General features: G+C 40.8%; 2 protein-coding genes and 1 long non-coding RNA gene across 11 annotated transcripts in view; 2 read left to right on the top strand and 1 right to left on the bottom strand.

The window, feature by feature from the left end:
* LOC105466019 (protein phosphatase 3 catalytic subunit beta) overlaps window positions 1-6,718 on the top strand; it is a 61,019-nt gene extending 54,301 nt beyond the window's left edge. For 5 of the 8 annotated variants that reach the window (XM_011714798.3, XM_011714797.3, XM_011714796.2 and 2 more), the window contains 2 exons: window positions 3,616-3,645; window positions 5,103-6,718. In XM_011714798.3, the coding sequence (XP_011713100.1) occupies window positions 3,616-3,645; window positions 5,103-5,281 (209 nt within the window). In that variant the 3' untranslated portion in view covers window positions 5,282-6,718. The remainder of the gene's footprint in view (window positions 1-3,615; window positions 3,646-5,102) is intronic. The other 3 variants (XM_011714801.3, XM_011714802.2, XM_011714799.2) reach the window with 1 other exon arrangement.
* Window positions 6,719-8,763: 2,045 nt separating this feature from the next.
* LOC139356273 (uncharacterized) lies at window positions 8,764-15,850 on the bottom strand. Its single transcript, XR_011607840.1, has 4 exons — window positions 15,723-15,850; window positions 13,469-13,621; window positions 9,534-9,595; window positions 8,764-8,897 (listed from the first exon to the last, which is right to left on the bottom strand). It is a non-coding gene; the product is annotated as an uncharacterized lncRNA (long non-coding RNA).
* Window positions 15,851-20,813, top strand: LOC105466021 (MSS51 mitochondrial translational activator). Of its 2 annotated transcripts, XM_011714831.3 has the most exons (7): window positions 15,851-16,071; window positions 16,374-16,529; window positions 17,639-17,763; window positions 17,993-18,559; window positions 19,208-19,301; window positions 19,618-19,717; window positions 20,425-20,813. In XM_011714831.3, exons 1-7 carry the CDS (start codon window positions 15,851-15,853, stop codon window positions 20,458-20,460), a joined length of 1,299 nt encoding a protein of 432 aa, XP_011713133.1. In that variant the 3' UTR covers window positions 20,461-20,813. The 2 variants fall into 2 exon arrangements, with proteins under 2 accessions (XP_011713133.1, XP_024643747.1); XM_024787979.2 differs by having other exon boundaries at window positions 19,618-20,813.
* Window positions 20,814-24,706: the final 3,893 nt, after the last annotated feature.

The following is a 24,706-nucleotide window of genomic DNA, read 5'->3' as shown; positions in this document are numbered from 1 at the left end:
TGTGAGAGAGAGACAGGGTCTGGTTTCTTGCTCTGTCACCCAGACTGGAGTGCAATGCAGCCTCAACTTCCTGGGCTCAAGCAATCCTTCCATTTCAGCCTCCTGAGTAGCTGAGACCATAGGCGCACGCCACCACAGCCAGCTAATTTTTTGTATTTTTTGTATTTTTTATTTTTTTATATATTTGTATTGCCCAGGCTGGTCTCAAACTCCTGGGCTCAAGCAGTCTTCTGACCTCAGCCCCCCAAAGTGCTGGGATTATAGGCGTGAGCCACTATGCCTGGCCAATGATTGCTTTTTAGTAAAAAAAAAAAATTTCTCCTGTAAACAATTTTTACTTGTAGCCTATACATGTTCTATTTTAAATGTCATTGTATTGTTCACTACCACCACTGGTATATCTGAAAAGTACACTGTGTTTTGAAATTATAGTTATAACTTTTCATTCTGAATGAGGTTTCTTTTTTGATTTTCTTTTTTTTTTTTTTTTTTTTTTTTTTGAGACGGAGTCTCGCTCTGTTGCCCAGGCTGGAGTGCAGTGGCCTGATCTCAGCTCACTGCAAGCTCCGCCTCCCGGGTTCACGCCATTCTCCTGCCTCAGCCTCCCGAGTAGCTGGGACTACAGGCGCCCGCCACCTCGCCCGGCTAGTTTTTTGTAGTTTTAGTAGAGACGGGGTTTCACTGTGTTCACCAGGATGGTCTCGATCTCCTGACCTCGTGATCCACCCGTCTCGGCCTCCCAAAGTGCTGGGATTACAGGCTTGAGCCACTGCGCCCGGCCTGATTTTCTTTTTAAAAAAAACCTGCTTTGATTTGCTTTACATTCCTTGCCCTCCATTTTTCTTATTATATTATAAACAGTAGAAAAATGAACTAAAAAGAATTTTATGAATGTACATTAAAACAAGAAGATCTTAAACATTTGATAAAACTAGTAAAAATGTTAATAGAAAAGGATGAACTTTAATAGCTTCAAAAATATTATATTCTTCTTTGTTCAGAAAAGAAAAATAAAACCAAAAGGGTATCATACTTAAATCAATCTACACTATAGTCATCTCTCAATTATCCTTGGATATAACATTACTTTTATATTGTATCCACAGCAAACCTTGCTTTCAGATTTCACATTTAGCACCTGCTAAATTACATGCTTTGTTGACAGCTCAGCACTTCTGTTTATTCTTAATTTGCTCACGGCTTGAAGCTCATTCCTTCAACTTTGAAACCACCCTCTACTGCAGGGGAGGTTTGAAAGACAGCTTTGCTGGAGGAACTCTCTATTCTCAGCATGGACTAAATTACTGGAAGGAATTGAGTTTAAGGGGTCTAATTTGGGACCCCTTAAACTAAATAGCTTCTAGTTTTGCTAGCTCTTGATAGTGTGGTTTGGGCATTTGGTCGAAATTGTTTTCCTAGGATAAGATAAATCTGCTTTGAAACAAATAACAAAAGTCATACAAAAGCTGCATTTTTGTGATTATTTTTTAAAAAGTTATCCTACATGTTAAATTTTAGTAGGTACGTTCCCTGATGTTAGTGTGTATAACTGAGAGGTATTGCAAAAGGAAAAAAATTTAATTCTAAGACCTCATGCCTGTCAGAAAATAAAAATTGTGTTTTCAAAAACTTTAAAAGTTAATTTACATGACGTTACTTGAGTGTTTTTACAAACTGCACAACTCTATTGGAGGTGGATTTTCTGTTCATATTTATTTTATGTATGTTTTCTTTCTGGGAAATTTGATTGGAGCTAGCACTGTAATGCTACCTTCACCAGGATCTATATGGGAAATATATGTGGCCAATTCTATTTTAGTAATACCAAATTCCTCTTGGTCGTTTATTTAAACTGTGTAGTACTGAGGAACACAGTTTGAGATAGCACTATGCTCAAACTTATTAAGGCCATGTCAAGATGCCCTATATAACTGAAAACAAATAGTGGAGAAATAGTGCCTTTCAGATAGAGTTTTGCAATTAGCAGATCTGGGCTCAAGCGATCTTCCTGCTTCAGCTTCCTGAGTAGCTGGGACTATATATGCACACCATCATTCCCGGCTAATTTTGAAAACTTTTTGTGGGGAGAGATGAGGTCTCTTTATGTGTTGCCCAGGCTGGGCTCAAATGCTCAAGGGATCCTTCTGCCTCGGCCATCCAGAGTGCTGGGATTATAGGCATGATCCTCCATGCCCTGCCCGATTTGTAATGTAGTTTAACAGTTGAGGAAAATTAACTCTTCCTGTATTCAGTGTTCGTCCTAATTCTTCTGGATCCCCAATTCACTTTACTGTCTGGTTAAGATCAACATTTTCTAACTTAGTACACTTTAATACCTTAGATTCATCAGTTTCTTGTACATTAATAATTGCTTTGGATAAAATTATTTCTAAATCATGTTAATTGCTAAAAGATCACTTCAGGAATAATTATTCTAATTGGCCTTATTGCAGAAGAAGCAAAATAGAAGAGACAAGGGCATTACTTTTACAAATATTCTGAGTAATAGGGGGAATGGACAATATTGTAAGCCAGTATTGTTGTCTGCTATCTTAGGTCCTGGTCCTCAGTGTGAGCTCTTTATACAGTTCAAACCCAGAAATGAGCGAAAAAAAGAATCTTTGACCATAAAATATTTGACTAATTATGTTGAAATTCTCTAAATGGACCAGTGACACACTATACCAAGAATGTGTTTCTTATTTATAATATGACCTATGTGTCTGTATCATGAAATAATTAGAATTTATGCCTGTAAGACCTCACTTCCACTCCTTAATGTCTCTTTAATTGGTAGATGAGTTTGAAAAGATGCTCAGTAGTCTTCCTGAGACAAATTTGAGTTCATGATAAACTGTGTCAGTATAAATGGAATTTTTTAAGGCTATAGATGTTAGTATCTGTAGGTATTTGGAACATCAGTACTAGAATAGAAAGGAAGTTCCTGGTAGACAGGAGAAGCCCTTTCAGGTCCCCGACAAAGAACAGAGCCACAGAACTGTTCTACTTAGAGTAATTCACCAAGTTTACTGCCCTTAAAAATTTCACTGTAGTCATATCAGCCCTTGCAGCTTATGTTTTGCCTTATCAATTAGAAGTGACAGGTAAAGCACTGCTGACCCCTTCTAGTTTATGTCTTAGGGAACCAACTGGTAATGAGTATTGTTCTCATTAACATGAAAGAAAAGACTTTTCTGTTTGCTTTTCTGCTATAATTCTATTATAATTTCACTCTAGAGCATTTTTCTGTGATTGTGATGGATGGGATATAATAAACATTATGGAAAATTCTAAGGCCATCAAATTACTGATTCAAGATGGGTAATTAATACTGGAGTGCATTTGCATGGGTGCTGAGGTGTCTGTTTACAGTAGGTTTATGTGTTCTGTGCTCTGAGTGATGTTGTCATAGTGCTGTGTGTAAACTGTGCTGTGTCAGGAATTGGGGGTTTGGATGGGGCTCTCTAATTTGGGTACTATTTATGTTAAATTGTAAATGATGATGTAGTATGGGATACTGTGATATTTTAAGTGATCATTGCCTTTTCTGCTGTACAATATGACCCTTCTCATCTCTCTCATTCATTTTGCATGCCTCTGCTCACTTCTGTACAGCCACAGTTGAGGCTATTGAGGCTGAAAAAGGTATGATCAGAGTCCTTGTGCTGGGCAGAGATCTGTGGTGTGTGGGTGGGCATCAGAGAATGTCCTGTGGGTGTGTTTTACTCCTAGTTTTTACAGCCCAAGATGAATCAGACTCACTGATTCATCAAGTTTAGAAGCCTTGCAGCCCTCTTTTTTTTTATTTTTCATTTTTAAATCAGAAGGGCTGATGTCTATGGTGACAGTCTTTTTCTTTTTTCCAGTGTAATATGCAATCAGAATGTAATGTTTCTGATTTATTTAGAGTATAGCATATTATGCTATACAGTATAGCTTTATAAAGTTGCCTGTTTTAATGGAAATTGCCAAACTGACCTGCAAATAGAGATCTGTTCCATATTTTGCATGATTCTATGCTACTCAGATTTTTTTCCTTAAGTGAAACCTCCTCTAGATATAGGTGTGAGTTTTTTACTCATATCCAGTAGTGTGCCTGGCTGAGAATACAGGAACTGTCACTATAATGATTTTCTTTTTTTTTTTTTTTTGGCTGCAGTTTGGGCTATAGTTTATGGATAAGATTATGTTCATACATATCATGTGTTGGCTTGGTATTTCACATTCCTCAGTGTTTGTAGCCCCAGCCATTTGTTTGGTTCATGTGCCAGACTTTGTGTGCCAGGGATTGCAGATATTAAGCAACCAGATTATAACTAGTGGTTTGAAAATATTTCCTGTGAACATGTTAATAATGGAGGATGCATCGTTTTAGATGAAGTGAATGAGAAACCATACAATTGGTGGAGAATTGCCATTTATTTTGATTTGAGTTCCCAAAGATTGTGCAGTATGGCCAGTGAATTAAGGAAAACATCTCCTAAAATAAGAGATTATAAATACTTTTTTGCTATCAGCCATACACAGATCTAACTCTTGGAGGCACTTCCCACCTTTTTAATGTTATATTGGTGGTGATGGGCTGATCTTGACCTCCAAGATAGTTCTGATCTACTATATTTTAACCTTTCTTTACCTCTTTCTCCTCCCAAGCTCTTGGTACAGATTTGTATATTGAGGATTAACCTTGTTTAGCCTCCTCACTTGCCCCTACTCTCGTTGCTGCCTTACTGTTATAGTCACCGGTGATCTTAGGGACTAACGTAGGAGATAATTGGTATAGTAGAAGTCAGACAGACCCTGAGACCATTGCCTGGAGGTTGGTTTTGGGGGCAGGAGAGGGTTAACATTTTTTTGGATTTTTATTTTTTGGAAGGCTTTGCTAACACTTGTCACCTGTGAAGCTATCATGTTTATATTTAGGTTTAAACATTTCACATTTTAAGGGAGGACTGAAATGAGGATAGGATTCAGTTAAAGTGAGATTTAAGTGTTGCTACTTACAGCTACTAATTTCTTTCTTCTTAAAAATCATTAATTATGTTTTGAAATCTCAGAAATGTTTTTCAATTACTGACTTATCAAATTTGCATTTTGTTAAGCAATACGAGGATTCTCTCCACCACATAGAATCTGCAGTTTTGAAGAGGCAAAGGGTTTGGATAGGATCAATGAGAGAATGCCACCTCGGAAAGATGCTGTACAGCAAGATGGTTTCAATTCTCTGAACACCGCACATGCCACTGACAACCACGGGACGGGCAACCATACTGCCCAGTGACCCACGACTTCCCAGGGACTCTCACATCTCGGGCCCCAAATGGACAGATCACCCGAGGAGCTGGAGGGGTCGGCCAAGCTGACTGTAAATGTCACAGTCCCTCTGAAGAAACCATTGTGCTTCTGAGACCCCAGCCCCCTTCCTGGATGGAGGCTTGAGGGCCCTGGGACATGTGCTATCTGATAAGATTGGGTCATCGCTGCCAAGGTGGAGAGCAGTGAGCAAGGGGCTTGGGGCAATTTCCAGTGGAGGGCATCCACACCTCCATTTTATGCTTGTGGTTCACACATTTAAGTTTACAAATCAGATTTCTTTTCCCCTTCAGTAGAATTAGATTTTGTTTTTCAATCAGGATTTCAAATGCAATCCTAAGAGCTAATGTGGACTTTTCTTTTTCCATGAAATGTCTTTAAAGGATGAATTAGCATGGTCTTAAAATACATTTCTGAGGTTACTAGCTGTATTTTGAATTGTGAGCAAAATGCCGAGAAACCCAGTTGGCATTTATACAAAATGTTGACCTCAGGTCTATAGTTCTTAAATGTGGCTAATTCTGTAACATAGTCTTGGTATTTTTTAATTATGAATGCATATCCTATTTCTAGGCAGGCTCTCTTACTTGAACACAAATCCAAAAACTAATTTAGAATCTTTTTTGCCCAGATCTTTTAAGATTTATACCCCAGATATTTAAGAAGAAAACCTCTAAATTTCAAAATTATGAAGAATTACAGAATTACTCATTTAAGGTACTTTAAAAGAAGTTTGTACATTGTCAAAGTAAATTTTAATTCAAATCATGTCTGTAAAACTTGATGTATTTTGTGTATGCATGTTTTCATTTTGCAAATATTTAATATATAGACCTATGATGTACAGGTACGACATGTATAGGTTACCTAGATGTTATGAGAAATTTTAGTTTATTGTGAGTACTCAAGTTGCTTAAATAGCCACCAGGGTGATTTGCTGCTGGCTTTCTATCATTTTTATGTTTTAATGCAAAGGAAATTTTAAAATGTTCTGGAAGTGTTTTTGATTAAGCAATGCAGCCTAGAAGCAATGGTTCTGTTCAATCATTCAGATGTTAGTGGAAGCATAAAAGTCAAGACTGCATGTTGAAACTTTTCTTTTGATAGTTACTGAACTGCTTGGTTAAACTAAATGGAACCATGTGCTAATTTTTCACAATTATTGACCTGTATTGATTGCCACTGTAGTTTGGTATTTCCCTTTACTTTGGTGGCCTGCTTCCCTCATGCCCTGGAATACAACTCAGAGCTCCAGGCAGCGGAACCATCTGTTGTTTTGTTTGCCAGAAAGTGCACCCTGTATGGTCTCCTGTCTAAGTTGGAAATATTATGCATGTGCAGGACTATTCGAGTATTTTATAAACAGTAGCACACAATAAATTCCATGCATGGGCCGCTGCTCCTATCTCTGTGTTGGGTTTTATTTGGAAGATGCAGTCTGATTTGGCCTTTTGATGCAAATCAGAGAATCCTGTTACTAGAGCTGGGATATCCTCCGGAGATTATCTCATGGATAGTTCATGGTGATTTGATTAATTAAATTCTTTATAAATTTTGCCTTAAAAAAAAACTTTTGTTATATACTTGTTTTACATGAGCATTAGTAACTGAGTATTAGAGGACTTTATATGCCTACTATAGGCCTCCTAAATCTAATATTTAAGATCACTGTTTATTATCTTTTAATTGAAAGAAAATATGTTATTATCTAGAATTTTGTTATAGTGGTGTTGCGAATTTACTGGGTATTCTAACAACAAGAAAAAATATTAGTGATAATTGCATTTTCCTATCTTATTCCTTTCTTCTTTGTCATAATCAAAGTAAGTATAGGATTTTGCACATTGAGGGATATTAGGATATTGCTCAAAATTATATAATAATATAATACAATAACTTGAATTACAGTCTCAACAATAATTACAATGAGATACATTATAAAACATTAAGTCAAAATATAGGCACGGCACAGTGGCTCATGCCTGTAATCCAAACACTTTGGGAGGCTGAGACAGAGGATTGCTTGAGCCTAGAAGCTCATGGTTGCAAGCTGTGTGTTGAGCTATGATTGTACCACTGTACTCCAGCATGGGTGACAGAGTGAGACCCCATCCCTTAAAAATAAACAAAATATATACATGTAAATATATTAGGCAAGTGTGCATGCACACACACATACACGTACTTGCCTAATTCCAGGTAACACAGGACTTCTCAAATAGTTTTCTTTTGTCTTTTTTTTTTTTTTTTTTTTTTTTTTTTGAGACGGAGTCTCGCTCTGTCACCCAGGCTGGAATGCAGTGGCATGATCTCAACTCACTGCAACCTCCACCTCGTGGGTTCAAGTGATTCTTCTGCCTTGGCCTCCCGAGTACCTGGGACTACAGGCGCCCACCACCACGCCCAGCTAATTTTTGTATTTTTAGTAGAGACGGGGTTTCACCATGTTGGCCAGGCTGGTCTCAAACTCCTGACCTCGTGATCCACCCGCCTCAGCCTCCCAAAGTGCTGGGATTACAGGCATGAGCCACCATGCCTGGCCACAGATTGTTAATTATTATAACTCTCTGCTTGCCATAATGTTAACTTACAAAGCAGTCCATGAGTTTGCTCTAAGGTTATGCATTGCATACCTTAAAGATTGTTGTTGATGTTGTTTTATGAAAGCTATTCAGTAAAGAGTTTATCTGGCTAACATAGACCCAATAGAAAAATTAAAAAGTAAATAAAGTAAGAGTTTAACTAGTATATCAGGTGCCAGGAACTTCCTTAGCCCTTAGATGCATAACTAGCATTATATAGTGTTTGTGGGAATCATGGGTGAGCATTAAGTACTATCAGCAAAAAAACTATGGATTGATGGTAAAAGTTAAGAGGAAAATAAGAGAAAGGAACCACACTCAGGAAAAGCAATATACCTGAAGAGTGATAAAGTATCACACAGTGGCTCACAGACCACTTACTACATGTTGAATAGGAACCTCTTTCTAGTCTTTCTTCATAATTCGTTTCACAACATACCATTTATTAAGATTTTTAAAATACAACTAATGATGAATACAAATTGTGAAAAGTTCAGACTTTTTAAATTGTAACTTTAAATGTCTACCAGAGCAAGTCAGTGATGGTAAAATATAAGTATTCAACATCAAAGTTTTTCTATATTACCATTCTCCTTTATATTCATTGACAACTTCTGAATTAGAAAAGTCAATCTCTGATGTCTTGTATCTTCTGCAGTTCAGCCATTATTAACAGAACTAACATTTGAGGTTCTCAGCTAAATTTTGAAGCCCGTTAAATTTGAAGCTGGCCTAAACTTTTGCTCAAAGTGAATTACCCCTATTTTATTTAGGGTTTTTGCCTGTTGCAACTGATTTTCCTTTATCCACAGCTGTTCTACATAATGTTATGCAGTGTTTGGTTGAATCCTTAACACTTTTCTTGCACCTTGCCTGCGTGTAGTTTGTACTTTCTGCAGTTTGGGGTTCCTGTGTGGATTTGATTTGCCACATTCCGGGACCTCATTGCAAGTGATTCTGTTCCACAGTTTGATGATGTTCACAGAAGCAGGTAAGTGAGAGCTGGGGCCAGATATAAGCAGAAAGTCAGAACTTTTTTATTTAAAAATTAAAAAAAAATTTTTTTGGAGGGGGTAAGAAAGTCGTATCTTGCAGTCTTTTAGGACCACTGCCCTAACAACATCAGATAGGATATCTGTAAGTAGAAAGAAGCTAGGAATGTGGAATTGAATTTCCTGCATCAGCTGCGATTACAAGGAGGATAAGAGAATGGTTGAGCTGATTCTTTTCTATTTTCTTTTCCTGGAAATAGTGTGTATTTTTAGTCATTAACTAATATTTTGGTTTTGTTTAATATCCCAGAAGCATTTATTCCTCTCTTAAACAGGTAAAGTGCTCCTGATGACACTCACTCAGAGAATTTACCTTACCCTTCTTTCAGGGAAAGTGAATTTTACAAGTTAATTCTGCATGTTTCCCCTACAACTGATTTCATTCTGTATCATTAAATGGCTATTTATTTTCTCCCTTCTACTTAGTCCAAGATTGGACATTGTTGAGTTTTGTTTGAACAGTGTTTGTTATGCTAAAAAAGGACACTGGGCCTGGGGGAACTCATCTTGTGTCTAGATCAACAAATAGAACTCTGGAGGATTCCTGATCCTCTGGTTCCTCCCACGTGGTTTGCAAGGTGCTTACCCTTTCCAATCAAATATTGACTTCTGCACTAATCCAAACGGTTTTTTTTCTGAAGCTGTAAACTGAAAACAGAAATATTGCCTTGAGTGAGAGAAATCTAGGAAGCAGTAGGTTTCATTTTTTGTCAGCCTGCCTGGCCTTTACTTGGCTAACACTTGGGAGTGTTGACAGTCCTGAGCCCTCTTGGCAGAGAACAAAGGTTAGAAAGAGAGAAGCCCTCAGGCAGGGGGACAGATCTCTCTTTGCCTCATTAGGGAGAATTCAGCCTTGTCTGTCTGGTTGGCAGGGCACACTTAATCACTGAGACTCAGCATTTCAGCAGTTTGCAAAGGAAAGTGATATGAAGGGACAGCTGCAAGTAAGTCACAGCCTAGATCTGAAGAGATCAAGCACTCACTTCACTTGGAGGAAAGAGAGAAGGAAGGAAGCTGAGGACTTAGCAGGGTAAGTTTTTTCCGTCAACCTGTCTGCTTGCTTAGTTTATAATTGAGTAAAGTATTTATCACCCCAGGCAGTGTTAATCACTGATTAAACAGCTGAATGTGGCCGTAATTACAGTGTCCTTAATGCATTTCTCCTTTTCTTTTCCTACCACCTTATAAGGATCTCCAATGACCAGTTTCACTCTCCCTTCTCCCTACCTTCCCAAAGATGTTTTGCATTTTTTGGTGACTTACAGAAAATTAGATGAGCACTCCTTATCTGCAGATAGTGAAAATATGACTGTAGTTTAGGTGAAGCTTGGGACTCTTGGTGGTAAAGCAGAAGATGGGAAACCTAGGTCTAGGAATAGATTAATATTTTGACTTGTAATTTGGACATGAAGGATAAAAGTTTTTATAGGCAATCAAGATCGTGTCTCCTCTCCTCTTCAGTTCTTGGTGTTGGTGTTCTCTCTTTCATACTGGGACTAAATTAGAGCCTAAGTCACTGGGGATGGCTAGAAAAAAATGAAAGGGATTCCCTTTCTAAGTGGAGAACATTCTGGACTCTGGAAAGTTCAAAGAGCTTATTGCAGTTCTTTCCAGCTTCTCCCGTGTGTCCCCTGTTTTTTCCTTTGTTTCTCTCAGTTTATAACCCATAAACAGGGAGGAGCCTGGGGCTCTTTGCAGGAAAATTAGAACCAGGGAAGCTGTGTCTGGGCCTGGGGTATACAAACTCAAACATGAACCTGATGATATATATAGATGCAGATCAAAGACCTGGCTTCTCACCCACCTTCTTACTTTTCTGCCAGAAAGCTAACTCACTTGTATCACGAACATTGTGCTCTAGACACAGAGGAGATTGTGACATTAGGGATTTTTTACCACCACTCCTCTTCCCCAAACTGTGTGATACTTCTGCTTTCTAACCAGTTCAACCAACTCCCAGATTGCCAAGAGCTAAGCTTCCATTAGAGGAAGACCTCTCCTTGGAAATGCAGATAAATAAAGCAGTACCTTTCTGACTTTAAGTGACTTGCTTCCATTGCAGCAAAAAGGCTTATGTTTTAACTTCAGGGAGATATCTATTATAAATTCTGGGACCTAAGACCCTAGAGTTGTCTTAAATCACACTTCTCCTTCCATACCTATTAAAAAAAAAAAAAAAGTCCTTTCTTTCAAGGTTTAAGAAAGTGTTATCTTGGCCGGGTGCTGTGGCTCATGCCTGTAATCCCAGCACTTTGGGAAGTTGAGGCAGGCGGATCACGAGATGAGGAGTTCGAGACCAGCCTGACCAATGTGGTGAAACCCCATCTCTACTAAAAATACAAAAATTAGCCAGGCGTGGTGGTGCGAGCCTGTAATCTCAGCTACTCAGGAGACTGAGGCAGGAGAATCACTGGAACCCAGGAGGTGGAGGTTGCAGTGAGCCAAGATCGCACCACTGCACTCCAGCCTGGGTGACAGAGTGAGACTCCGTCTCAAAAAAAAAAAAAAAGAAAAAGTATTATCTTGCCTGAGGCGGGTGGGTAGAGTAGATAAATGCCTTTTCTAGAATGGCAGTGATTCTGAAAATGCAATGAGAATGTGAGGTGATTAAAAGTAGAGGAGAGAATGAGGTTAGTTGTTGGAAATGGGGTCCTAAAGTGTGAAGGGCAATTCCATCTACTCTTTTACTAAAAGGACATGACCCTTAAACCCTAAGATAATCTAATATCATTAGGTCCAATTTCTTCTTCATTGAAGGTAATATATAGGATATGGTATACAGGTGAGCTTGGCTATTTCTGTTCTGTGGACTCTGAAACCATCCATTCACCCTTGGGATAAGGGGAGATATTAAGAGGGTAGATGGAAACGTAAGGATGAGGAGAAAGAAAGTACAAAGGAAAATACAAATTTATTCCTCCATTAACCTGAGGATGGGTTTTTAAGAGTCATGTTGTAAGATATGGATATGAACTAGATAATTCTGGGAGCTTTTTGTTTGTTTTTGCCACCTGCATACACCTCAGCTGCATGATGATTCTGAGGTTTTTCCTAACAGATCTGATCTAGAAGGATCAAATGTCAGATCATTTTTGTAACAAAACATGATCCCTGGTTTGAACTTTAACAGTTACCTCATTGATATGGCCAGCATTTTTAATCCTCTATCATTTCTCTGTACCTGAAGACAGTTAATCTGGGGATTAATAACTTTTTAGCCTCTCAGTTTCTATGAATACCTTCCTTTCTTTTTTAATTGAAGTGAAAATCATATAACATAAAATTAGTAATTTTTTTTTTTTTTTTTTTTTTTTTTTTTTGAGACGGAGTCTCGCTATGTCGCCCAGGGTGGAGTGCAGTGGCCGGATCTCAGCTCACTGCAAGCTCCGCCTCCCGGGTTTTTACGCCATTCTCCTGCCTCAGCCTCCCAAGTAGCCGGGACTACAGGCGCCCACCACCTCGCCCGGCTAGTTTTTTGTATTTTTTAGTAGAGACGGGGTTTCACCGTGTTAGCCAGGATGGTCTCGAACTCCTGACCTCGTGATCCGCCCGTCTCGGCCTCCCAAAGTGCTGGGATTACAGGCTTGAGCCACCGCGCCCGGCCAAAAATTAGTAATTTTAAAGTGAGCAATTAAATGGCATTTAGTATATTCACAGTATTGCGCAACCACCATTTTTGTCTTGTTTCAAAACATTTTTATCACCCCAAAAGAAGATCCCATAACCATTAAGCAGTTACTCCTCATTTTTCCTTCCACCCAACCCTTAGCAACTACCAATCTGCCTTATGTGTCTGGGTTTACCTGTTTACATATTTTGTAGAAACGGCATCATACAACATGTATATAACCTTTTGTGTCTGGCTTTCTTCACTTAGCATAATGTTTTTTGAAGTTCATCTACATTGTAGCATGTATCAGTATTTCATTTCTTTTTATAGCTGAATAATATACATCTTCATATGTATATTTATATCCTAATTTGTTTATCCATTTATCCATTGATGGACCTTTTTGGGTTGTTTCTACCTTTTAGCTGTTGTGAATAGTGCTGCTATGAACATTCACTTATAAATATTGGTTTGAGTATCTGTTTTTAAATATTTTGGGCACATACCTAAGAAAGAAATTTCTGGTTATATAGTAATATTATGTTAACTTTTTGGGGAACTGCCATACTGTTTTCTATAGTGGTGGCACTATTTTACATTCTTACCTGTAGTGTATGAGGGTTCAAATTACTCCATATCCTCATCAACACTTGTTATTTTCTGTTTTTTTGATAATAGCCATACTAGTGGGTATGAAGTGATATCTCACTGTTGCTCTGATTTGCATTTTCCTAATGACTATTGACCTTATTTTCTTGTGTTTATTGTCCATTTGCATATATTCTTTGGGAAAATGTCTATTCACATATTTTGCCCAATTTTTTAGTTGGGTTGTTTGGTGGTTTTTTTTGTTTGTTCTTTGTTATTGAGTTGTGGGAATTCTTTATATATTCTGGATACTAACACCTTACCAGATATATGGCTTGCAAATATTTTCTTCCATTCTTTGGGGTGTCATTTGACTCTGCTGTTAGCATCTTTTGATGCACAAAAGTTTTCAGTTTTGCTGTCCAATTTATCTATTTTGCTGGTGGTGGTGTTGCCTGTGCTTTTGGTGTCATATCCTAGAAATTATTGCCAAAACCTATGTCATGAACCTTTCCCTCATAGACTTTTATAGACTTTTTACTTCTAAAGTTTAGGTCTTTATACTTTAAACGTTCAAACTCAAGTCATTCTGTTTCATTAATTTGCAGAATGTTTCTGTCCATATTTCTGTGTTTATTCTCTCCTCTGTGCTTAGAATTTTTTCCCTATTTCCAAGTATTCAAAGTATTCCCATCTTTCAAGCTACCTGCTTCATGAAGAAAGCCACTGAAGAAATTCTCACCCACTGGAGAGATTTCTTTTTCTGATCTCCCATTAGTGCTTTAGTTGCACTTTTCTGGTTGGATTTATGTAGTACCTTACAGTCTATATCTAATTTCCCTATAAGACTTTTAGATGAGATACATATTTTTCATTTTTGCTTCTATATAGTGTTTTGCAGATGATTTCATCTGTTTATCAGTAAATACATATTACCTGAATGGACATTTTAATTTTTCTCATATGGTCCTTCCTGTTTCCTCAGCTCTTATGGAAGGCATGGGAGAAGATGAGACAGGGAAGGAGGACAGCACAGAGTCACAGCCAGATAGTGACTGAGTGTAGGCTTATTTCTACCTCAAAACTTACCACTGTAGGAAATTTTTCTGACTTGCTTGACTATATAACTCTTAGCGCACGTTTTGTATTACATTTAATTTTTACTTGGCAAATTGCTTATAAATGTGATAATAGGTGTTTCAAAATGTTTTCTCTCTCTAACTAGATTAAATTGTCTAAGTCTCCAATTGGATGATCGCTTTGGACAACTAAAACTTCTATTGCTTTTTCCTTTTTTTTTTTTTTTTTTTTTTTTTTGAGACAGAGTCTCGCTTAGTCGCCCAGGCTGGAGTGCAGTGGCGCGATCTCGGCTCACTGCAAGCTCCGCCTCCCGGGTTCACACCATTCTCCTGCCTCAGCCTCCGGAGTAGCTGGGACTACAGGCGCCCGCCGCCTCGCCCGGCTAATTTTTTGCATTTTTAGTAGAGACGGGGTTTCACAGTGTTAGCCAGGATGGTCTCGATCTCCTGACCTTGTGATCCGCCCGCCTCGGCCTCCCAAAGTGCTGGGATTACAGGCGTGAGCCAACGCGCCCGGCTTGCTTTTTCCTCTTTTAAATTGAGTTTTAAAATACACTAAAGATATATTAACATTTTCTCCTGATAAAAAAAGTCAAACATTACAGATAAGTATACAGTCGCGTTCGATCAGCCCAGTTCCTATTTAACTGGCTTCTTACCCTACTCAGAGTTAATCACTGTTACCAGTTTTCTTTTTTTTTTTTTTTGAGACGGAGTTTTGCTCTCGTTGCCCAGGCTGGAGTGCAATACCGTGATGTCGGCTCACTGCAACCTCCACTTCCTGGGTTCAAGCAATTCTCCTGCCTCAGCCTCCCAGGTAGCTGGGATTACAGGCACCCACCACCACACCCACCTAAGTTTTTGTATTTTTAGTAGAGACAGGGTTTCACCATGTTGGCCAGGCTGGTCTTGAACTCCTGACCTCAGGTGATCTGCCTGCCTTGGCCTCCCAAAGTACTGGGATTACAGGTGTGAGCCACCATGCCTGGCTGTTACCAGTTTTCTATGGGCCCTGTCAAATTTTTTTTATGCATTTATTTACATATATATATACACACATACACGTATATATACACATATACATATGTATATACATACACATATATATATATAAAATGGGACTTAATATGTATAAATTATATTCATATAAAATTGTTTCTTCTCGGCTGGGCGCAGTGGCTCAAGCCTGTAATCCTAGCACTTTGGGAGGCCAAAGTGGGTGGATCACCTGAGGTCAGGAGTTTGAGACCAGCCTCACCAACATGGTGAAACCCCATCTCTACTAAAAAGTACAAAAATTAGCCAGGTATGGTGGCGCCTGCCCATAGTCCCAGCTACACTGGAGGCTGGGTGGAGGAGTGAGCTGAGATTGCTCTGCTGCACTCCGGCCTGGGCGACAGAGCGAGACTCTATCTCAAAAAACAACAACAAACTCTTTTTTCTCAGCTGCCTATGGTGATCAATAACCAGTAAATACTGAATAAATCTTACTGATAACCTGGGTGTGAGAGACTTGAATGAGAAGTGAAAGGTCAAGCATATGAAAACACTTCACATGTGTCCAGCTTGTAAAATTCTATTCCATGTCTATTCTGCATATAGTCTCCACGTATCACTGGACAGGCCATGGCTCCACGGTCCCGGCGACGAAGGCACAGGAAACCTCCCTCATCAGTGGCTCCCATCATTATGACCCCAACCACAATTGTGACCCCTATGCCTCTGACCCCCTCAAAACTGGGCCCTAGCATTGACACACTTGGCTTCTTCTCCTTGGATGATAATGTTCCTGGCCTATCGCAGCTGATCCTTCAAAAGCTGAACATGAAAAGCTATGAAGAATACAAGTGAGTGACCAGCTCTATGGAAGAGGGATATATTGTCTCTGGTAGAAGTAAATTTCAGAAGGTGGAGAGGGAGTACAGTTTGGGGAATATGAAGTATTTGCAATAAGCTATTTTCTCATCCTGACTTTTGCTATATTTTACTATATTACTATAAAAGAAGAAATATTCACTTAAGTGAAAAATGATGGCAGTGAGAGACGTAGGAGTACGTGGAAATGTGTAGGAGACAAGATGAGGGGCATGAGAGATTTTGGAGATACTCCTTTGCCCACTGCCATTCCTTCTCCATGCTGTCTCTGCAGGTTGGTGGTAGATGGGGGTACCCCTGTATCAGGCTTTGGATTTCGATGTCCTCAAGAAATGTTCCAGAGGATGGAAGACACATTTCGATTCTGTGCTCACTGTAGAGTACTCCCTAGTGGCCTTTCAGACTCCAAGGTTCTCCGGCACTGTAAGAGGTGACTTGTGGGGGTGCTAATCGGGAGACATTCAGAAATGATCCTGTACTAGCCGGACATGATGACTCATGCCTGTAATCCCAGCACTTTGGGAGGCCAAGGCAGGTAGATCACATGAGGCCAGCCTGGCCAACATGGCAAAACCCTGTCTCTACTAAAAATACAAAAATGGCCGGGCGCGGTGGTTCAAGCCTGTAATCCCAGCACTTTGGGAGGCTGAGACGGGCGGATCACGAGGTCAGGAGATCGAGACCATCCTGGCTAACACCGTGAAACCCCGTCTCTACTAAAAATACAAAAAACTAGCCGGGCGAGGTGGCGGGCGCCTGTAGTCCCAGCTACTCCGGAGGCTGAGGCAGGAGAATGGCGTGAACCCGGGAGGCGGAGCTTGCAGTGAGCTGAGATCCGGCCACTGCACTCCAGCCCGGGCTACAGAGCAAGACTCCGTCTCAAAAAAAAATAAAAATAAAAATAAAAAAAATAAAAATACAAAAATTAGCCCGGTGTGGGGGCACACACCTGTAGTCTCAGCTACTCGAAAGGCTGAGGTGGGAGAATTGCTTGAACCCAGGAGGCAGAGGTTCCTGTACTATGACCTCATTCCAAGAGGAAAGATCTGAAAGTTTTCAAAATAACCTAAGGCTTAGGTCCTCATTTTTTGTCATCCAGGTTACAGAGATTAGAACAATGTTCTAACCCTGCTTATTTTTGGTGTTACTGGGAAGTGAGACAAGAAACCACAATACAGTCCTCTCTATCTCTCTCTCAAGTACTCAAGGAGTAAGACTACATTTGTTCTGGGGAGGTGGGGGTTGAACCCTACCTGTTATGAGAGGACAGCTGCAAACTCTTGGTGTTTTTTCTAATAGTGATATAAAAAGTTCCAGATAGAGAGTAAGGTATCACTCTGTCTGGCAGAATAATTATATTCCCAATCCCTCCTGCCTTGTCTGCCAAATGTAGTCCCCAAAATTGGTGCATCAGCTGTCATTCCTCTCCCTACCTTCCTTACTTATTCACCATCCTAGGTGCAGGAATATCAGTTCCTTTCCTCAGATAACCCCAATCACATTTATAGTATAAGAATTATTTCTCTCTCATTGTCTCAGGTGCAGAAATGTCTATTACTGTGGTCCGGAGTGCCAGAGGTCAGACTGGCCTGCACACAGGAGGGTTTGTCAAGAGCTTCGTCTTGTGGCCGTGGACCGTCTCATGGAATGGCTTCTGGTCACAGGTGGAGTGGTGGTGTTGAGGAACTCTGCTGTAATGGTCATAGTTGATTGTATTTAAAGGAAGATACAAAATCATATTGTTACGAAAAAATGAGGAAGTGGGGCAAAGGTTGGGGCACCCCTGCTCACAGGTTGGCAGAGTGAACATGGAGGGAATATTGATCATTAGTGAGGGGCAAATTTTGAAGCCAGGAAAGCATTAGGTTACTTCTTATTTCTTCTTTCCTACAGGTGATTTTGTCCTACCCTCAGGACCTTGGCCATGGCCCCCTGAAGCTGTACAGGACTGGGACTCCTGGTTTTCTATGAAGGGGTTACACCTAGATGCTACACTGGATGCTGTGCTAGTCAGTCATGCCGTGACCACTTTATGGGCCAGTGTAGGACGGCCAAGGCCAGACCCAGATGTCCTGCAGGGATCTTTGAAGCGGCTGCTGACAGATGTCCTGTCACGGCCCTTGACTCTGGGCCTAGGACTTAGGGCCTTGGAGATAGATGTTAGGAGGATTGGGGGAAGCACAGTGCATGTGGTTGGTGCTTCCCATGTGGAGACATTTCTTACTCGCCCTGGGGACTATGATGAACTTGGCCACATGTTTCCTGGGCACCTTGGACTCCGTGTGGTCATGGTGGGTGTAGACGTGGCTAATGGCTTTTCACAGAGCACCTCAACTTCACCCCTGGAACCTGGCACAATTCAGCTTAGTGCCCACAAGGGCCTCTATCATGACTTCTGGGAGGAGCAAGTAGAGACTGGGCAGACAGACCATCCAGATTTGGTGGCAGCATTCCATCCAGGTAAGACTCATTGGTTCAGGGGAATAGAGGGTGGCTTCCCTGAGAATTTTCCATCCTGAATCTTGTATCTTCTGTCTTTGGAATCCCATTCGTTTGGTCTCATTAAACACAATATGATGACAACTTTTCTTTTTTTTTTTTTTTTTTTTGAGACGGAGTCTGGCTCTGTCACCCAGGCTGGAGTGCAGTGGCGCGATCTCGGCTCACTGCAAGCTCCGCCTCCCGGGTTTACGCCATTCTCCTGCCTCAGCCTCCCGAGTAGCTGGGACTACAGGCGCCTGCCACCTCGCCCGGCTAGTTTTTTTTTGGTATTTTTTTAGTAGAGACGGGGTTTCACCGTGTTAGCCAGGATGGTCTCGATCTCCTGACCTCGTGATCCGCCCGTCTCGGCCTCCCAAAGTGCTGGGATTACAGGCTTGAGCCACCGCGCCCGGCCGACAACTTTTCTTGATGATTTGCAATATGTACTACACTTGGGTTCAGAATTTTTCATCGAAGAACTTGGAGTGGACGATGATGATGATGATGATAATGATGATAATGATTGGGGATAAGCAAGGTGAGGAGTGGCGTGCTCACAGTCAAATATCTTGCTCTTAGGGTCTGCTTTAGTCTTTCCCTATTCCCATTTTCATTTTTGTTCCACAGGTTTCCATTCCTCCCCAGACTTGATGGAGGCTTGGCTGCCCACCCTGCTGCTACTTCGTGACTATAAGATTCCTACATTGATTACTGTTTACAGGTTTTAACCTCTTCCTATTTGTGATACTTCCCTGACTTTACATCTCTCTTTATATAGATGAGCTCATTTTGCCCCCTCTTGCTCATCTACCTTCTGGTGAGGATGTTCTTTTCCACATATGACTTTTTCATCCCCTTGGAACAGTCCTTTGCTAGTTAATTGAGTATCTAATGAGACATTTGGGAGGGAAGGAGAGCCCTTGCCTAGTCCAGCGTTAGGCAATTTGGGGGATTGGTGATTACAGAAATGTCAGGCTCTTGGGCAATTTTTTCTTTATCTCTGTCACAATCAGTAATTTTTCTTCTCTCTTCTACAGTCATCAGGAGTTGGTATCCTCTTTGCAGATTCTGGTGGAACTGGATACACACATCACTGCCTATGGGGCTAATCCTTTCATGTCCCTCAAACCTGAACAGGTCTATTCCAACCCCAACAAGCAGCCAGTATACTGCAGTGCATATTATATCATGTTTCTTGGAAGCTCCTGTCAGCTGGATAATAGTCAATTAGAAGAGAAAGTGGATGGTGGGATTTAAATAGATCATGACTGGACATCTGGAAAATGGGGAGGTTGTGATGAAATTACCCTGCTAATGCCAAATTCTTGCAAGCTTTGAAAAACACTATATTCTAAACCTCATTCACTGTTTGGGTAAAAATTCTAAGCTGAATGAGAGTTTTTGTATAACGTAATTAGTTTCTTTCTTTTTTTGAGATGGAGTCTTGCTCTGTTGCCTAGGCTAGAGTGCAGTGGCGCGATCTCGGCTCACTGCAGCCTCCACCTCCTGGGTTCAAGCGGTTCTCCTGCCTCAGCCTCCCTAGTAGCTGGGATTACAAGTGCGCACCACCACACCTGGCTAATTTTTGTATTTTCAGTACAGACAGAGTTTCGCCGTGTTGACCAGGCTCGTATCAAACCCTTGATCTCAGGTGATCTGCCTGCCTTGACCTCCCAAAGTTCTGGAATTACAGGCATGAGCCACCATGCCCAGCCAATGTAACTGGTTTCTAAGAGTTTAGCCACAGTACCTTTTAGAGATAGGAAATTAGATTGAGTGGGTGGGAAGAGGCCCTGATGTTAGTCTTTCCAGAGCTTATAGTTCCTAACACTTTCCTTTGTAAGGAAGTTTACCTTTTGACTGGAACCAGATGGCACTGAGGAGAAGAATGAGAACCACCTTATTCTTCTGAAAAAGACTTTCTTCTCATCCAGTAATTTGGGCTAAAAAATGGAAAGATGTTGATGACTTGAAGTGGTAGAAGAATGGACAAGTCAGGGAAGTCACTGGGAACATGGATGAGGTTGTAAGCATTGGTATACTGTCCTGTTTCCTGGCTTTTTTGAGAGAAATGTCTAATTTTCCTGTTTTCTCTTGGGGACTTTTGACCCTAGAGTAGCCCTGGTGTTGTATTTGAGATATCCCAAACTATATCAGACTTTACCTGAATATACTGGAGTTACTTTTTATCCCCCATTCTATAGCCCAATAAACTCAGTTTGGGGCTTCTCAAGTCACTTGTTTTATTTCCTGTTCACTGGCAAGTATTACTCATCTGCACATAACACCTCAAGACTGGAAGTTTCTCTCTTGCTAACAGAGTAATTAGCATCAGTTCTCTGGGTCTGCCACTCTGTCACACATTTGCCTCATGTCATCCTTTTCTTTTTTACTTTTTTTTTTTTTTTTTTTTGAGACGGAGTCTCGCTGTGTCACCCAGGCTGGAGTGCAGTGGCGCAATCTCAGCTCACTGCAAGCTCCGCCTCTCGGATTCACGCCATTCTCCCGCCTCAGCCTCCGAGTAGCTGGGACTACAGGCGCCCGCCACCACGCCCGGCTAGTTTTTTGTATTTTTAGTAGAGACAGGGTTTCACCATGTTAGCCAGGATGGTCTCGATCTCCTGACCTTGTGATCGACCCACCTCGGCCTCCCAAAGTGCTGGGATTACAGGCTTGAGCCACTGCGCCCAGCCTTTTTTTCCTTTTTTTTTCTGGAGACAGTCTTGCTCTGTCACCAAGGCTGGAGTGCAGTGGCATTATCATAGCTCATTGCAGCCTCAGACTCCTGGGTTCAAGTGATCCTTCCATTTCATTCTCTCAAGTAGTTGGGACTTACAGGTGCATACCACCATGCCCAGCTAACTTTTTGTTTTTTCTAAAGACAGGGCCTCCTTGTGTTGCCCAGGCTGGTCTTAAACTCCTGGGCTCAAGCAGTCCTCCCACCCAGAGTGTTAGGATTACAGGCATGAGACACCGTGCCCAGCCAGTATCATCCTCTTCTTATCATACTTTCAGGATTAGGACATTTCCTAGGTATTCATTCCTACAATCTTGCCATGACTGTCTCTCGCACACATACAGCCCATCACCCCAACACACACATACATACTCTGTTGCCCACTCTAATAGGGATAATTTTAGAATTTCATATGTTCATTCAAAACAGTACCTGTCATGCTACAGGTACTGTGTTTTGGCTTTGGGGAGATTGAAAGGTGAATGAGACATGGTGTTTATTCTTAGGAAGGGAAATAATATTTATGTATATGGAGATACCTTTATTGCAAGGTAAAAAATGGAGTAAGAAACATGAGAGAGGCTTCTGGTGCTAAGGAAATAGAGTGAAAAGAGATCATTTTGTTAAATGATACTGAAAATATTCTGAGTGGGAATTTTATGAAACAGCACAGGGCACTCAAGATGGAAGGAGCAACAGGACGGGAAGTTTGGAGGCAGAAAAGCCTATGGGATATTTGAAGGTACCTTTGGGGATTAGTATAAATTAAATCTGGAAGGTAGACTGAGATAAGATTATAGGAGTATTGTGGATTTTTGTAGATTTGAGTATGAATCCTGGGGCAGCCATCAAATTTTGTATCGCTGGGGAAGCTAAACTTCTCTAAGCCTTAGTTTCTTCATCTGTAAAATGGAAATAATACCAAGTACCCCAAATTAATATTGAAGTTAAACGAAAATGTTTGCAAAGTTGGAGAACTCACACATCCCAATTTCTTTCTTTCTTTTTTTTTTTTTTTTTTTTTGAGACAGAGTCTTGCTGTTGCCCAGACTGGAATGCAGTGGTCCTATCCTGATTCACTGCGACCTTTGCCCCCCCCACCCACCCGGCTCAAGTGATCCTCCCACCTCAGCCTCCCTAGTAGCTGGGACCACAAGTGCAAGCCACCACGCCCAGCCAATTTTTGTATTTTTTGTAGAGACAGGATTTTGTCATGTTGCCCAGGCTGTTTTTGAACTCCTGAGCTCAAGAGATCCACCCTCCTCAGCCTCCCAAAGTGCTGGGATTACAGACATGAGCCACTGTGCCCAGCCCCCAGTTCCAAAACCTATAATCATTATATACTTACCAGTTCAATATCCCTAATCTGAAAACCCAAAATGCTCCCGTGAGCATTTCCTTTGAGTGCTATGTCGGCACTCCAAAAGTTTCAGGTTTTGGAACATTTTGGATCTCGGTACTCAAAAAGCTTTAGATTTTGGAGTATTTTGAATTTCGGATTTTTGGATTAGGGATGCTTAACCTGTACAAAATAGTAGTAGTCAAGACAATGTGATACTGGCATAGAATAGACATATAGGTCAGTGCAATAGAATTGAGAATTGTCTTAGTCTGCTTGGGCTGCTGTAACAAAATACTGTAAACTGTGTGGCTTGTAAACATCAAATTTATTTTCCACATTTCTGGAAGCTGGAAAGTCCAAGATCAAGGCACTAGCAGATTTTCTGTCTGGGAAGGGCATGTTCTTACTGTGGAAGGGGTGACTGAGCTAACTCTTTCCTCTTTTACAAGGACCCTAATCCCACTCATGAGGGCTCTGCTCTCATGACCTAATCATTTCCCAAAGATCCCACCTCCTAAAACCAGAGGTTAGGATTTCAACATGTAAATTTGTATGTGTGTGTATGTGTGTGTGTGTGTGTGTGGTGTATGTATGTGTATGTGTTGAGGTGGAGGAGGGTCACAAAACATTCAGACTGTAACAAGAATAGCAGGGCATAGTGGTTCATGCCTGTAGTCCCAGCACTTTGGGAGGTGGAGGCAAGCAGATTGTTTGAGCTCAGGAGCTTGAGACCAGTGTGGGCAACATCCTGAAACCCTGTCTCTAAAAAAAATACAAAAAAAAATTAGCTGGGCATGGTAACCACATACCTGTAGTCCTAGCTACTTGAGGGGCTGAGGTGTGAGGATCGCTTAAGCCCAGGAGGTTGAGGCTGCAGTGAGCCAAGATTGCGCCACTGCACTCCAGCCTGGGTGAAAAGTGAGAACCTGTCTCAAAAAGAAAAGAAAAGAAAAAAAACCTTAACATTTATGGTCAGTTGCTTTTTGACAAGGGTACATAAGCAATTAATTGGGAAAAGAACAGACTTTTCAACAAACAGTGCTCGGACAACTGGATATCCATGTGCAGAAGAATAAAATTACACCCTCACCTCACACAATATACAAAGATTAACTCAAAATGGTTCAAATACCTAAAACAAACTCTTCAAAGAAAATAAAGGGTAAAATCTTCATGAACTTACATTGGGCAATGTTTTCTTAGATGTGACACCAAAAGCACAAGCAACCAAAATAAAAATAAATAAATTAGACTATCAAAATTTAAAATTTTGGGCCAGATGTGGTGGCTCACACCTGAAATCCCAACATTTTAGGAGGCAAAGACAGGAGGACTGCTTAAGCCCAGAAGTTCAAGATGAGCCTAAGCAACATAGACCTATCTCTACAAAAAAGAAAAAATTAGCTGGACATGGTGGCACATGCCTGTAGTCACACTACTTGGGAGGCTGAGATGGAAAGATCACTTGAGCCCAGGAGGCTGCAGTGAGCCATGATCACACTCCGGCCTGGGTGACAGAGCGAGATCCTGTCCCCTCCCCCCCAAAAAAAGTGTAAAGAATGAGAGAAAATATTCACAAATTATATGTCTGATAAGGGACCTACAACTTAAAAGGACGGATAACCCAATTAAAAAATGGGCAAAGGATCTGAACATACATTTCCCCAAAAAAGATGTACAAATGGCCAATAAGTACATAAAAAGATGCTCAACATCATCAATCATTAAGGAATGCAAATTAAAATTACAATGAGATACCACTTCCTACCCACTACGGTGGCTATGATTAAAAAAAAAAAGAGGTAGTAACAAGTGTTGATGAGGATCTGAAGAAATTGTAACCTTCATAACAGTGCTGGTGGGAATGTATGATGCAGCCAATTTGGAAAACAACAGTCTGGCAGTTCCTCAAACAGTTAAACATTGAGGGCCAGGTAATGATGACTCACGCCTGTAATCCCAGCACTTTGGGAGGCTGAGCTAGGAGTATTGCTTAAAGCCAGGAGTTTGAGACCAGCCTGGGCAATGAGTCAAGACCCTGCCCCTT

This window comes from Macaca nemestrina, chromosome 9, assembly GCF_043159975.1.
Source record: "Macaca nemestrina isolate mMacNem1 chromosome 9, mMacNem.hap1, whole genome shotgun sequence".
Classification (NCBI taxonomy): Eukaryota; Metazoa; Chordata; class Mammalia; order Primates; family Cercopithecidae; genus Macaca; species Macaca nemestrina.
The sequence above is the reverse complement of the archived record's forward strand: the minus strand, read 5'-3'. Positions and strand labels throughout refer to the sequence as shown.

What these genes read in the sequence shown, in the direction of transcription:
- LOC105466021 (XM_024787979.2), top strand. Translation starts at nt 15,851, where the DNA reads ATGGCTCCACGGTCCCGGCGACGAAGGCACAGGAAACCTCCCTCATCA. An exon ending in AAAAGCTATGAAGAATACAA is followed by an intron (nt 16,072 to 16,373) that starts GTGAGTGACCAG and finishes CTGTCTCTGCAG; the next exon opens with GTTGGTGGTAGATGGGGGTA. An exon ending in GGAATGGCTTCTGGTCACAG is followed by an intron (nt 17,764 to 17,992) that starts GTGGAGTGGTGG and finishes TCTTTCCTACAG; the next exon opens with GTGATTTTGTCCTACCCTCA.